The sequence below is a fragment of the Rhineura floridana genome, chromosome 1 (assembly GCF_030035675.1).
Source record: "Rhineura floridana isolate rRhiFlo1 chromosome 1, rRhiFlo1.hap2, whole genome shotgun sequence".
Classification (NCBI taxonomy): Eukaryota; Metazoa; Chordata; class Lepidosauria; order Squamata; family Rhineuridae; genus Rhineura; species Rhineura floridana.
Genome location: NC_084480.1, coordinates 174,617,874 through 174,633,751, shown reverse-complemented (window position 1 = coordinate 174,633,751; position 15,878 = coordinate 174,617,874). Strand labels below are relative to the sequence as shown.

General features: G+C 43.6%; 1 protein-coding gene across 2 annotated transcripts in view; it reads right to left on the bottom strand.

Annotated features, from left to right (window-relative positions):
- Positions 1-15,878, bottom strand: part of PFDN1 (prefoldin subunit 1) — a 55,248-nt gene that overhangs the window by 35,102 nt on the left and 4,268 nt on the right. For both annotated transcript variants that reach the window (XM_061586984.1, XM_061586976.1), the window contains exon 2: positions 15,351-15,517. In XM_061586984.1, coding sequence (XP_061442968.1) covers positions 15,351-15,517 — 167 coding nt within the window. The remainder of the gene's footprint in view (positions 1-15,350; positions 15,518-15,878) is intronic.

The following is a 15,878-nucleotide window of genomic DNA, read 5'->3' as shown; positions in this document are numbered from 1 at the left end:
GATAATAAACGCTGAGGGTGGGATCTAATGCAGTACAAGCAAGGGTTACTCACAGAATGGGGCTTTTCCAACTTCTCCTCCCCCCTACAGCCTCCCATGTGCCTTCATAATCTGCTCTGGACCACTAGGTGACCCTCTGGAGCAGATTCTGGGAGTATGTGAGGAGCTGCAAGGGACAGAAGAGACACTGGAAGTCTAGATTTCCATTGCACAAGTAGGTGGACAATATTGGATGTTGCCCTAAAACTGGTCAACAAAACCGCAAACAAAAAGGCAACAATTCATATTTTATAGGACAAGGCTGATAAGCAATTAGCACAAGGCTAACCATGGAATAGATTTTTTTTAACTTGCTATGCAATTGTTAAATTATTGGAAATCAGAAACATGTCGTGATCCAGTACAAATCATCCAGAGATCTACCAGTGGATCCCAATCTATTTTTTGCCATCTCCAATCTAGTTTATAAGAAATAATAGTTCCACTTTAGCTCTTGCTTGTCAGGCTGCATTTGAATACTGTTTTCACTTCTGGGTTTTAAGGCCATTTAACAAACTGGAGTGTGTCTAGAAGAGGGTGACCAGGATGACGAGCGGTCTGGAAACAAAGAACTATGAGGAATGGTTGAAAGAACTGGGTATGTTTTGCCTGAGAAAAGAAGATATGATGGTGGTCTTCAAATTTCTGAAGGGCTGTCTCACAGAAGTTGGAGCAGGCTTGTTTTCTGTTACATCAAGGGCTGGGCTAGAACCAATGGGTGGAAGTTGCAGGGAAGCAGGTTTCAACTTAACATTAGGAGAGACTTCCTAACACTAAGAGCTGTCCAACAGTGTGCAGGGAAGTAGTGGGGTTTGGGTATATTTAAGCAGAGGCTGAATGGCCACCTGTCAGGGATGCTGTAGCTGCATCCTACTTTAAAAAAAAAAATCCTGCACCAAGCAGGAGTTGGACTGGATAGCCTTCATGGTTTCTTCCAACACTATGATCCTACAGGCGGGCCCCGCTTATATGGCAGGTTCCGTTCCGGACCCCCACCGTAAAGCAGAAATCACCGTAAAGTGGAACCCCATTGAGTATAACGGGGCGCATCGCGCAAAAATGCCACAAAATGCCACAAAAGCAGCAAAATCGGCTTTAAAAAGGCGAATGAAAGCCGCCGCATTAGCGGAACGCCGGTAAGCAGAGCGCCGGTAAGTGGGGCCCTACTGTATAAGACAACCAAGAAAAATATAGATGGTAAGCTAACTCCTGAAATCACTCTCTACTAAGTCACATCTTATGTACTAGCCCAGCCTTTCCCAACCAGTGTGCCTCCAGATGTTGTTGGACCACAATTCCCATCTTTCCTGACCATTGGCAATGCTGGCTGAGGCTGATGGGAGTTGTGGTCCAACAACATCTGGAGGCACACTGGTTGGGAAAGGCTGTACTAGACTGTTCCTCTTGATAACTATATTTATTATTTTATATGTTTTTTGTTTTTGTTGTTATTATTTAGATTTATTGCCTACCCTTACCCAAAGGTCCCAGTAGTTTAAAAATACATAATTAAAAACAGTTAAAAATAACCTAAAATCTCTCTTGCCTACATTAGTATATATGATTTAGCTTGCTGGTGATACTTCCCAAAACAGTCTTCTTCACAATATGTACACATATACCCCAGCCGTCTCCAAACTGGTGCTCTTCAGAAGTTTGGACTCCAGCCCTAACCATTAGTTATGATGGTTCAGGCCAATGGGAATTGTAGTACAAAACATATAGAGGGTTAAGGAAGGCTGATATACACAATGGCGTGGATCCTAGATTAACTTAAAGAAGTTTACATAAAGAACATTTCCCACTTCCTCCTTCAAGCACAACGACAACCCACTCAAAGGTCTCTTTGGAAAATCACTTCCTGAACAATGGAATACAGGAAGAGGGAAGAATCAGCCCAAATTGGGTGGGCCTCCAACTAATTTTTGTCAATTCCTCACTCCCTTCGAAGGCTTCCATGCTCTTTTTAAGAGGCACAGGGGGCTGCAGGGAATTAAAGAAAGAAAACATTCCCTCTGTAAACCGCTTTTAAGTTAATTTACCCTGACATTCAAGCCAACATCTATATAAAACAATACATGCAAAACACAGATTTTTAGGACATCCTTCCTAATAAGTCTTGAGAGGAATAATACAATTTCTCCCACAGTAGTTATTCTAGGCTTCATACAAGAAAAGCCAACAATCCACAGGAGGGGATGATGAATTGGTGCATACTGTAAGCAACCAGTATCCATTGCTCAGAAGATAGTCCAGGCTCCTGGCATCTCGCCAGTACATTTTAACTCTGTTACTTCATATTCTTTTCAAAGACTTGTTATGTAGCCTGATACACTCATACACACCAATGTCTAGTTTTGCTGCTGCTTAAGCTATTTATGAACTGACGTCAACATTTTACTTTGAAACTATGATGAAAGTTTAAAATGCACAGCATCCTGTCTGAATCCTTGCAGACATTTCCCTTTACACCATTTAAGTACACAGATAATAAACAGAACTCGTCAGAATACTTATATTCTACACAGTGTAAAGCTCATGGTATTTCTTGCCTTGAGATGTCAAAAGTGAAATGAAAAACTTCCTCACTGTAACTGTCAAATTATTGGGTTTTTTTTTTTCCAAACCTGTGCTCTGTTGTGCAGCAAGGGCAGGCTATAAGACCTGGTGCTAGAATTCCAGTCATGGAACAAGAGAGTCTACTCATGCGTTGCTTAAGCACTAGGACCCAGCCTGACAATCTGCACTGCTGCAGGATCCGTCATTGGGTTGCTGTACTAGTACTCCATATATCCCAAATCTTTGCCACACAGGAAGTGGGCAAGAGAGCAACGAGAATCCCAAAATCTAGGAACGCAATTCAGGAAAATTAAAGTTGGCACATTTCTAGCTCATTGACAGGTAATAAGTTAGGGCAGAGAATCCAAAACAATGTAATTCTGGGCAGAAAACCATCTCCTCACATTCTGAAACTCTTTTATCCTCATTTTCATCAGACTTCACACTGGGATTCCCTGTTTTCTGATGCTGATGCTTATCAATTTGCAAGAAGACTTCCAATTTTCCAAAACTGAGGGTACTTATCAGAGATACCAAAATGAACTTCAAAAGGATGACAGAAGTGGATTTTTTAAAAAGCCAATTTTTTTACTCCAAAGGAAAGAAACAAAATTACTAGTAATTATATAACCATTCATTTAATAGCCTAGCAAGCTACTTTCAATCACTGATTCAGTCACACTGCTCACTCCCAGTTCCACTGGGCTGTATCCAATTCACTCCTACTCAAAGGGTTTAAGTTGGCCATATTCACTGATTTCAATGGGTCTTGTCGGAGTAGGAGTTAGTTGGATAGAATCCATTCTTATCCATCAAGTCATTTTCCACTTTCAACTCCATCCTTGACCCGCTGACCCCCAGCTCCTGCTTTTCTAGGGTTAAGGAACCACTGGCTCACTCCAGGAACAGCACTGAACATACAGCCTCAAAGCCTAGTCTTCTGATCTTTCATTACGGTGTTAAGGTTTCCATGCCTATTAGTCTGTTTTTGATTAACATTTTGTGACATCATTACACAAACAACACATCATTACACAAAGTTCAGAAATAGAGATGATCCAAGATTTTCTCCCCATCAACATGTTTGTAGTTTATTAACATTCTGTTTTCAATACTGTACTTCACAGTGTGGAACAAAGACTTCCAACACATGGATGTTTAGCATGTGGTTTAATGTGGTACAGAATTAATTCAGAATCTACAACACTTGTGAAGAAAAGTTACAGTTGTCTCTCTCCATATCTATATTTCAGTCATGGACCACTACTTGTTAGTCAGAGTCCTTGCACATAAAGCCTTGTCTTTTCAGTCTGTTTCTCTCTGCCTGTTAAGGTTCATATTATGGAGCACTCAGTTTAATCGCCAGCTTTCACTTTCTTCATACTAGCCTCTAAAAAGACGCCAAAACTCCTCTGAAGATCTTGCCTCAGGGAAATGCTGCAAATTCAGCAGCAATTCCAAAAGTTGCCAATATCATGCCATTGTACTAATCTATAGTGTGACTACATTTGGAATACTGTGTATGTTATCTTTTCGGCGCCAGGTCAAGACTTTCCTCTTGTCCCAGGCATTTTAGCATGTGTTTTAAATTGTTTTTATATTGTTTTAAATTTTAAAATTGTGTTTTAAATTGTTTTTAAAATATGTGTTTTAAATTGTATATTTGTTTTAATGTTTTTGATTGCTGTAAACCGCCCAGAGAGCTTCGGCTATGAGGCGGTATACAAGTACAATAAATAATAATAAATAATAATAATATGGTTCTGGTCACCTCAAAAAAAGATACACCACAGCTGGAAAAGATCAGAAAAGTGGCGGTCAAATTGATCCAAGGAGCTGAAGAAATTCCCCTCTGAGCAAAGGTTACAACATTTGGGCTTTTTAGCATGGAAGCAAAAAGGCAAGTAAGTGGTGACATGGTAAAGGTAAAGGTGTCCCCGCACTTGTAGTGTGAGTCATTTCCGACTCTTAGGGTGACGTCTTGCGATGTTTACTAGGAAGACCATATATATGGGGTGGGATTGCCAGTTCCGTCCCTGGCCTTTCTTTACCCCCCAGCGTATGCCGGGTACTCATTTTACCAACCACGGATGGATGGAAGGCTGAGTGGACCTCGACCCCTTTTACCGGAGATTCGACTTCCTCCTTCTGTTGGAATCGAACTCTGGCCGTGAGCAGAGCTTCGGCTGTGTTACCGCCGCTTACCACTCTGTGCCACGGAGGGCTTGGTGACATGGTAGAAGTGTCTAAAATTATGCATGGTGTCAAGAAAGTGAATAGACAGAAGTTTTCCTCCCTCTCACATAATACTAGAACCCGGGTTTATCCAATGAAGCTGATTATTGTAAATTCACTACCACCGGATGCAGTGTTGCTCTCCAACCTGGATAGCTTGAAAAGGGAGACAAATTCATGGAAGATAAGGCTATCAGTGCCTACTATTCACAATGGCCACATACTACTTTGTTTTGGAAGTGGTAGGCCTCTGAACACTAGTTGCTGGGGAACACAAGTGGAGAGAGTATTGTCTTATTTATGAGCTACCCCTAGGCATCAGATTGACCACTGTGCAGTACTGGAAGAACAGGATGATGGGCCTTTAGCCTGATTCAACAAGGCTCTTTTTATGCTCTATGTTCACTGTCTCTGCAGCCTTGGGTTGCTGTTCACTTGGTTTTGCTCTCCAAAAAGATCTCTCCAAAAGCTCTCCAATAAAATATCAGACTGGGACACAGCATCACTCAAGCGGTATTGATGGAGCTCCCTTGCTCTCAACCAGAGAGAAATTGAGACCCCAGCTTTCTGATGAGAGTATACCATAAGTCTTTGTGGAATAAGACCTTCTAACAAACATTTTGACTGCCCCACAGGATTCATTTGACCCATTAGGGGAGAATGGGTGGAACAGCCAAGAGTGTTGTAGATGGAGACCAAAGTGAGGAATCCAGCAAAGCAATCTGAGCATGGAAAGAAATCCAAGGAATAACCAGAATCAAAATCATGCCATCAGGGTCGCAATTAAAGAGACTACTCAAAAGACCTAGAATAGTGCCTGTTGAGAAGGCGGCATGGGATGCCTATATGCTTGTCCTAGAAAAGCAGCTATATCGGCAGTGTCATCTTGGATCCTTTATGCCTGTGGTCTAGCATTGTTTTTTAAAGTCCTGGGGTGTGGATTCTAACCAAGAAGTTTGGACTCTAAGTGGGAATCTATGCCAAGGTCTATCTAGAGCAGGAGTCAAGAATCTTTTTGGCCTAGCGGCCCAGATCACTATCTGTCCCTCTCACAGGCTCATTTTGACAGGTTGGAGGAACAGCCCACTTGATGTCATCATGATATCAGGCGATTAGCAGATGAGATGTATCACCCACCTGTCAAAGTCCATTGCACAGCACTTCCCAAGCATCCAACAGCCAGGTGGCTGTCAGGCGCATCAAAACTGTAGCATAAGGAGCTTTACCAGCCCTATGCTCAGGGCTTCCCAAGCACCAAACATATGGCTGGCAAAGCTGCTTTCTTCAGGGATAGGCTGCACAGTGAAGTTTCCCAAGGTAAACTTGGTCGTGCAGCCAATCCAACAGGCTTGAACTCACCACCCATCAACTGTGGTTTCTGCAGGGATCAATCAAGTTCCCCACAAGGAACTCGGCTGCACAGCTGAACTTGCCACATCTCTACTTACCTCACACCCAACACTGCATATGATGTGGAGCAGGTGGCCATGGTTTGGGCAAATGGCCTTGCAGATCAAACAAGACCTGTGCTGGGCCAAATTTGGCCAACAGGTCAGAGGTTCCCCACCCCTGATCTAGAGAAATATACAGGGCTGTATTCAACTAAGTCCTACTCAGAGTAGACCCACTGATATTAAAGAGCCTAAGTTAGTCATGTCTATTAACTTTATAGAATCATAAAATAGTAGAGTTGGAAGGGTCCTACAACGCCATCTAGATCCATTTCAATCTGGTTTCAGGCCCGGCTATGGGACTGAGACGGCTTTGGTCGCCTTGGTGGATGACCTACGCAGGGAACTGGACAGGGGGAGTGTGTCCCTGTTGGTTCTACTGGACCTCTCAGCCGCTTTCGATACCATCGACCATGGTATCCTCCTGGGTCGCCTCGCTGGGATGGGACTTGGAGGCATGGTGCTACGGTGGCTCCGATCCTTCCTAGAGGGGCGAACCCAGAAGGTGGTTATGGGGGATACCTGCTCAACCCCTTGGCCATTGACCTATGGGGTCCCCCAGGGTTCAGTCCTGTCCCCCATACTATTTAATATCTACATGAAACCGCTGGGAGAGGTTATCCGGAGTTTTGGGGTTCGGTGTCACCAATATGTGGATGCCACCCAACTCTATTCCTCCTTTCCACCTAATAAAACCAAAGAAGCCATCCAGGTCCTAAACCGCTGCCTGGTATCAGTGATGGACTGGATGGGGACGAACAAGTTGAAACTAAATCCTGACAAGACAGAGGTGTTCCTTGTCAGTCGGAGGGCGGATCAGGGAATAGGGATTCAACTTGTGCTGGACGGGGTTACACTCCCCCTGAAATCTCAAGTTCGCAGCTTGGGAGTACTCCTGGACTCGACTTTGAGCTTGGAGGCGCAGGTCTCTGCTGTGGCCGGGAGTGCCTTCGCTCAATTAAGATTAGTGCGCCAGCTGCGCCCGTTCCTTGACCTGTCAGACTTGACTACGGTAACACATGCCTTAGTTACATCCCAATTAGACTACTGTAACGCGCTCTACGTAGGGCTGCCCTTGAAGACTGCTCGGAAACTTAAATTGGTACAAAGAGCGGCAGCCAGAATGTTAACTGGAGCTGGGTTCAAAGAACATACTACTCCTTTGCTATACCAGCTCCACTGGCTGCCAATCTGTTTCCGGGCCCAATTCAAAGTGCTGGTTTTGACCTATAAAGCCTTATACGGCTTAGGTCCAGGCTATCTGTTAGACCGTGTCTCCCTCTATGAACCTGTCCGGATTTTAAGATCACCCGGTGAGGCCCTCCTTACTATTCCATCTTTCTCACAAGTTCTTCTTGCTGAGACACAGAATAGGTAGGGCCTTTTCGATGGCTGCCCCTAGATTGTGGAATTCCCTCCCTAGAGAGGTTCGGTTGGCTTCCTCGCTATCATCCTTTCGCGCCCAGGTGAAGACTGTTTTATTTAGGTGGGCCTTTAACTGAAAATGTTATAGTTTTAATCTATTTTGATTTAATCTATTTTTAATTGTTTTTAACATGTATATTGGTTGTTCTGATTGTTTATTGTTTTAATTGTGAGCTGCCCTGAGTTCCTCGGAAGAAGGGCGGGGTATAAGTATTTTAAATAAATAATAAAAATAAAAATCGAGTCCAACCCCCTGCGCAATGCAGGAATCCAAATCGAAGCATTCCCGACAGATGGCTGTCCAGCTGCTTCTTGAATGCCTCCAGTGTCGGAGAGCCCACTATCTCTCTAGGTAATTGATTCCATTGTCATATGGCTCTAAGAGTTAGGAAGGATTTCCTGATGTCCAGTCGAAATCTGGCTTCTTGCAACTTGAGCCCATTATTCCGTGTCCGGCCCTCCTCTATGTGACAACCTTTCATGTACTTGAAGAGTGCTATCATATCTCCCCTCAGTCTTCTCTTCTCCAGGCTAAACATGCCCAGTTCTTTCAGTCTCTCCTCATAGGGCTTGGTTTCTAGTCCCCTGATCATCCTTGTTGCTCTCCTCTGAACCTGTTCCAGTTTGTCTGCATCCTTCTTGAAGTGCGGAGACCAGCACTGGATGCAGGATTCAAGATGAGGCCCAACCAGTGCTGAGTAGAATAATACTTCACGTGATTTGGAAACTATACTTTTGTTAATGCAGCCTAATATAGCATTTGCCTTTTTTGCAGTCACATCACACTGTTGGCTTATATTCAGCTTGTGATCAACGGCAATTCCAAGATCCTTCTCACATGTCGGATTGCTGAGCCAAGTATCCCGCATCTTATAACTGTGCATTTGGTTTTTTTTCCTAAGTGTAGAACTTTGAATTTATCCCTGTCGAATTTCATTCTGTTGTTTTCAGTCCAATGCTCCAGCCTATCAAGGTCCCTTTGAATTCTGTTTCTATTTTTTATTAGCTATGCCCCCCAATTTTGTATCATCTGTAAATTTGATAAGCATGCTCTGTACCTCCTCATCCAAGTCGTTAATAAAAATGTTGAAGAGCATTGGGCCCAGGACCGAGCCCTATGGTACCCCACTCGTTACGTCCGCCTACTTTGAGAAGGAATCACTGATAAGCACTCTTTGAGTATGATTCTGGAGCCAATTGAGGATCCATCTGATAGTTGTTCCATCCAGCATACATTTAGCTAGCTTGCTAATCAGAATATCATGGGTCACTTTGTCAAAAGCTTTGCTGAAGTCAAGATATATTATGTCCACAGCATTCCCACAGTCTACAAGGGAAGTTACCTGGTCAAAAAATGAGATAAGTTTAGTTTGGCAGGATTTGTTCTTCATAAATCTATTTTGGCTCCTAGTAATCACTGCATTGTTTTCAAGGTGCTTACAGACTGACTGCTTTATAATCTGCTCCAGAGTTTTCCCAGGGATTGATGTTAGGCTGACTGGTCTGTAGTTCCCTGGTTCCTCCTTTTTGCCTTTTTTGAAGATAGGGACAACATTAGCTCTCCTCCAGTCATCCGGCATTCACCAGTCCTCCATGATTTCGCAAAGATAACAGACAGCGGTTCTGAGAGTTCTTCAGCCAGTTCCTTCAATACTCTAGGATGCAGTTTATCGGGCCCTGTAGATTTGGACTCATTCAAAACGATTAGGTGTTCCTTGACCATTTGTCTATCCATCTCAAGATCCAATCCTGCCCCTTCTACTTCATGTTTCCTGGGAGGGTCACAGATCCTTTTTTGGGAGAAGACTGAGCCAAAGTAGGAATTCAGCACTTCTGCCTTTTCTTCATCATCTGTTATCATTTTGCCATCCTCATTGAGTAGCTGTGCCACCATTTCTTTTCTCTGTCTTTTACTATGGACATATCTGAAGAAAGCTTTTTTGTTGCTTTCAGCATCTCTCGCTAACCTCAGCTCATTCTCAGCTTTAGCCTTCCTGACACCATCCTGGCAATTCCATGATACCTGCCTGTACTCTTCCTTTGTGGCCTGGCCTTCTTTCCACTTCCTGTATGTGTCCTTTTTTGTTTTCAGGTCATCTCTAAGCTTTTTGTGAAGCCACATTGGCTTCTTCTGTTGTTTCCCCCCTTTTTTCCTTGTTGGAATTGCTTGCCATTGCGCTTTTAGAATTTCCTTTTTTAGAAACTCCCACCCATCTTGGACTCCTTTTCTCATTAGGGTGGCTTGCCATGGAACCGTACTTACAATTGTTCTGAGTTTATTAAAAATCAGCTTTCCTGAAGTCCAGGGTGCGCGTATGGCTACTCTCAGCTTTTGCTTCTGTTAAAATCAAGAATTCAAGTGTGGTGTGGTCACTTTCCCCCAGAGTTCCCGTAACTGCCACTTCATCCACGAAATCATCTCTATTGGTTAGAATCAAGGCCAGGATAGCTGATCCTCTGGTTGCTGCCTCCACTTTCTATAGGAGAAAGTTATCTCCAACACAAGTCAGAAATTTCTTGGAGGGGCCGTGTTTGGCAGAATTTGTCTCCCAACAGATATCGGAATAATTGAAATCCCCCATTACTATAACATCATGCGGGATGCCTCCTCGAAACATTGGCAATTTGCTTTTCAAAAGTTGCATTCTCGTCTTCTCCTTGATTGGGTGGTCGGCAATAGACTCCAAGCACCACATTCCTTTTATTACTTGCCCCATTGATTTTAATCCAGATACTCTCAGTGGAACTACCAAGCTCATCTTCTTGTATTTCTGTGCAGAGATATATATTTTTAACATATAGCACGACTCCATCTCCCTTTTTATTCCTTCTGTTCTTTTTGAACAAGTTATATCCTTCAATTGCTGTTTTCCAGACATGGGAGTTATCCCACCAAGTTTCAATTATACCTATCAAGTCATAATTGCCCTCCTGTATTAAGAGTTCAAGTTCGTCCTGCTTGTTTCCCATGCTCTGCACATTAGTATACAGACATCGAAGACCATGTGATTTATGGCTTGGCTTCCTTACTACATTTTTCTGAGGACTGTCACTGGTTCCTATTACAGCCGATCTCTCTGCTCCCGTTACTGTGCGCAAGCCTTCATCAGTCGTTACCAAGTTTACGTCTCCCTCCCCCTTAGGATTCAGTTTAAAGCCCTCCTGATGAACATCTCCAAGCTGTGGACGAACACATTCTTCCCAGTACTTGTGAGATGCGACTCATCACTTGCCAGCAATCCATCTTCCAGGAAGCATAGTCAGTGGTCCCAGAATCCAAATCTCTCACGTTGGCACCACCTTTGTAGCCATTCATTCACATGGAGTATTTTTCTTTCCCTTTCTACTCTTCTAAGTACTGGAAGGATGGATGAAAAACTATCTGGGCCCCAAAGTCCTTGAGTTTCCTTCCCAGAGCTTCAAAGTCTGATGTGATTTCTTCATAGCTCCGTTTGGCAGTATCATTTGCTCCTATATGGATGAGAAGAAAGGGATACCTATCAGTGGGCTTGACGAGTGATGGCAACCCTTCCGTCACATCTCTAATCCGTCCTCCTGGTAGACAGCATACCTGGCGAGTCCACGGATCTTCTCGGCATACTTGGGTTTCAATCCCACACAGTAGGGAGTCTCCCACTACTAGTACTCTTCTCTTCTTATTGTTGTGGGGTGAGGTTTCATTGGCCCTACTTGATTGAGCTTCAGCTTCTTGCTCGTTGTCGCACGGGGTCCCCTGTAATTCTTCCACCACAGGCTGTCCTCCAGTCTCATCCTTCAGTGGTTGAAAGCGGTCCCACAGTTCCACTGGTGAAGGATATCTTCTAGCTCTTCTGTTCCTAACTGTCACCCTTTCCCATACAGTTTCCTCCACTTTGTTGTTCTTCTCCAAAGTGGTCTCCTCTTCTGCTTCCACATGCTGTTGCTCTTCCATCTCCACTTCTCTTTGCTGCTGTTGTTCCAGCATTCTAAGGACTCTTCATCTTCTCTTATAGTCCTCAGTGTGGCCACACGCCGTTCCAGGCCTCTCACTTTTTCTTCCAACAGTGCCACGAGCTTGCACTTGTTGCATGTGTACGCCATGATGTTCTCAGGCAAGAAAACAATCATGGCACACATCTTGCAGGTCACAACCACGGGAGTATCCTTCCCGTTCATACTCTCTTCTATCTTTGGTTTCTTTCTGACTACTTGTTTTAGAGTGGCCTGTGCTTTGTCATGTCCTATTACAGGGTAAACTTGAGAATCCCACTGGTATGCGGTGCACTGTACAAGGAGAATTAGTAATTTGTTTGGGGTTTTTTTCAGAGACCTCCCCCTTGACCTCCCCTGCCGAACTCCTGTTTGCTCTCCCTGTTCGCTCGCTCTCTGAAAGCTGGCTTGCTTATATGTCCTCACCTGTAGACCAACTGAGACAGTCTACCCTGAGCAGGAGTAGCATTGAATACTACCCACAGATTGCAAAATTCTGACTTTTCTATATAGAGAATGTGACCATCTTTTTGTTGTTGTTATGTGCCTTCAAGTCGATTACAACGCGACCCTATGAATCAGTGACCTCCAGTAGCATCTGTCACGAACCACCCTGCTCAGATCTTGTAAATTCAGGTCTGTGGCTTCCTTTATGGAATCAATCCATCTCTTGTTTGGCCTTCCTCTTTTTCTGCTCCCTTCTATTTTTCCCAGCATTATTGTCTTTTCTAGTGAATCATGTCTTCTCATTATGTGTCCGAAGTATGATAACCTCAGTTTCATCATTTTAGTTTCCAGTGATAGTTCTGGTTTAATTTGTTCTAACACCCAATTATTTGTCTTTTTCGCAGTCCATGGTATCCGCAAATCTCTCCTCCAACACCACATTTCAAATGAGTTGATTTTTATCCGCTTTTTTCACTGTCCAACTTTCACATCCATACATAGAGATCGGGAATACCATGGTCTGAATGATCCTCACTTTAGTGTTCAGTGATACATCTTTACATTTGAGGACCTCTTCTAGTTCTCTCACAGCTGCCCTCCCCAGTCTTCGCCTTCTTCTGATTTCTTGACTACTGTCTCCATTTTGGTTAATGACTGTGCCAAGGTATTTATTTTATTTTATTTATTTATTTTGTTGCATTTATATACCGCCCATAGCAAGTAGCTCTCAGGGCGGTAAACAGAATAGGATAAAATACATACATCATAATAATAAAATCACAAAACATATAAGACACAATGAAAACAAAATACAATTAAACAAAATATAAGATGATAAAAGGATTAGTATTACAAGGTTAAAAAGATAAAAATATTAAAATGATTAAAATGCCTGGGAGCATAAGAAGGTCTTTACCTGGCGCCGGAAAGATAATAATGTAGGCGCCAGGCGTACCTCTTCGGGGAGGCTATTCCACAACTCGGGGGCCACCACAGAAAAGGCCCTAGATCTAGTAACCACCCTCCGGGCTTCACGATGAGTTGGTACCCGGAGGAGGGCCTTAGATGCTGAACGAAGTGAGCGGGTAGGTTCATAGCGTTCCACCAGGTATTGCGGTCCCACACCATGTAAGGCTTTATAGGTCATAACCAGCACCTTGAATCTCGCCCGGAAGCAAATAGGTAGCCAGTGCAGGCGAGCCAGAACAGGAGTTATGTGCGAAGACCGACTGGTCCTCGTCAATAGTCTAGCTGCCGCATTCTGCACTAGCTGAAGCTTCCGAACTGTCTTCAAGGACAGCCCTATGTAGAGCGCATTACAGTAATCCAATCTCTAAGTTACCAGAGCATGAACAACTGAGGCGAGGTCGTCGCCATCCAGATAGGGGCGTAGTTGGGCTACCAAACGGAGATGGTAACACGCGTTCCGTGCCACCGAGGCCACTTGAGCCTCAAGAGACAAGGAAGGGTCAAAAAGGACCCCCAAACTACGGACCTGTTCTTTCAGGGGGAGTGTAACCCCATCCAGAACAGGATGCACATCCACCATCTGAGCGGGGAAGGCGTTCACCAACAGTGTCTCAGTCTTGTCTGGATTGAGTCTCAGTTTATTAGCTCTCATCCAGTCCATTATCGCGGTCAGGCAACGGTTCAGCACATCAACAGACTCACCTGAAGAAGGTGAAAAGGAGAAACAGAGCTGCGTGTCATCAGCATACTGATGACAACGCACTCCAAAACTCCTGATGACCGCACCCAGAGGCTTCATGTAGATGTTAAAAAGCATGGGGGACAAAACCGACCCCTGAGGGACTCCACAATGGAGAGTCCAGGGTGTCGAGTAATGTTCCCCAAGCACTACCTTCTGGCGACGATCTGCAAAGTAGGAGCGGAACCACTGCCAAGCAGTACCCCCAACTCCCAACTCCGCGAGTCTCCCCAGAAGGATACCATGGTCGATGGTATCAAACGCCGCTGAGAGATCAAGGAGAATCAACAAAGTCACACTCCCCCTGTCCCTCTCCCGACAAAGGTCATCATACAGGGCGACCAAGACTGTTTCAGTGCTGAAACCGGGCCTAAAACCGGATTGAAACTGATCCAGATAATCGGTTTCATCCAAGAGCACCTGGAGCTGGTTAGCAACCACCCGCTCCAAAACCTTGCCCAAAAAGGGGACATTCGCCACCGGTCTGTAGTTGTTCAAATTATCTGGGTAGTCTAAGGATAGTCCTTAGCAAGTTCAGTGTCCTCGTTGTCAACTTTAAAGTTACATAAATCTTCTGTTGTCATTACATGGACAAAATCTATTAAATAAGTCAATATATACATATAGCATACATAGATGAATTTTCCAGAGGAAGCTAGCCATAAATTGTTGGGCAGTTTTAGTATAAGTTTTCACTAAGTTGCATTTGATTAATGGTATAACATGCAATACTTGAGAAACACCAAAACGCTACTATCACAGGATATTAATAGAATTATTTTAAACAAACAACAGTCTGAGAAATCTTTTATGTCAAGGCACTGAATTATAGCTAGAATAGCACCTATCTCAGGAAAAAAAATGAAAGAATGTGATACTAATCTAAAAAGAATGCATATAACAATACAATGGAAATTACTCGGCAGGATCTGGTTGTAAAGTTGTGGAATCAAGGTTTTACAAAATCCCATCCACAAAGGGATATAAGCCATGGGGGAGAAAGACAAGGCGGCTATGGCTGAAACCTGAGCATGGTCAGCCTGGAGTGTAGCTTTGGCAAGTATAGCTAGAGAATCACACCAGTAAATGTTTCCAATCAGTTCTGGCTCAAGTTCAGCTGTGACTAAAATTGTTTTCATTCAGTTCTAATTTAGTCCAATCAGTATTAGATAAACAGCGGTATTCCCCAAACTGATTCAGCTGTAAAAATATGACAAAACTGATTTTCAGAAAAGGCTGGAACAGAGTACACAAAAACCTTTCCCTGAGTGATTAGTAGCAAAGTCCCTCTGAATGAGAAACAGTGAGGCATAACACTCACGTATTAACTCTAAGTTAAAGCCAACTAAGTTCAACTCGGAGTAGATCCATTAAAATTAACAAATCTATGCCAGTTATGTCCATTAATTTCAATGGGGCTACTATGAGTAAGACTAACATTGGATATAACCCTCTTCCGATTTTATGAGCCAATTACAACACTGGATAAGATAAGATAAACAGGCATATTTACTTACATTCTTCCTACACCTTCGTACATTCGTGTTTCATCAGCCAAAGTCATAATCTCTGTATCAGTAAGATGTGCATGCTTTTTCGTCCTGTTCAGCTGATCTACTTGCAGATCAGCCAGTTTCACCTTTTGCTGGGTATCAATGACCTTGGCTTGAAGTTCAGTAAACGCCTAGTACGGAAATCAACAGCACATATGCAGCTACAGTTAGTAAGATTATCAGTGACTGACTTCACATACAGAGTTTCAGTTCATTTGTAGTATACCTGTTTTAATCCTCTTTTATCAAGCAGGTGTGTCTATTATCTTCCCAGCCCACCTCTTACATCTCATGACTGGCCTCAGCCAACTATGGAATGGATGGAGCATGTATTCCAGGCCACAAGAATTGCCAAGAGAAGGAAGCTGAAGCTTCTGTTGGGGAAGAGAAGAACCATAAACAACCACAGGCTTATTCCCATCTCTGGAAGAGGAACAGGGGATCAGGAGAGGGAGCGTGTGTGAGTGCTCCGATCCCTTCCACTGCCAGCAT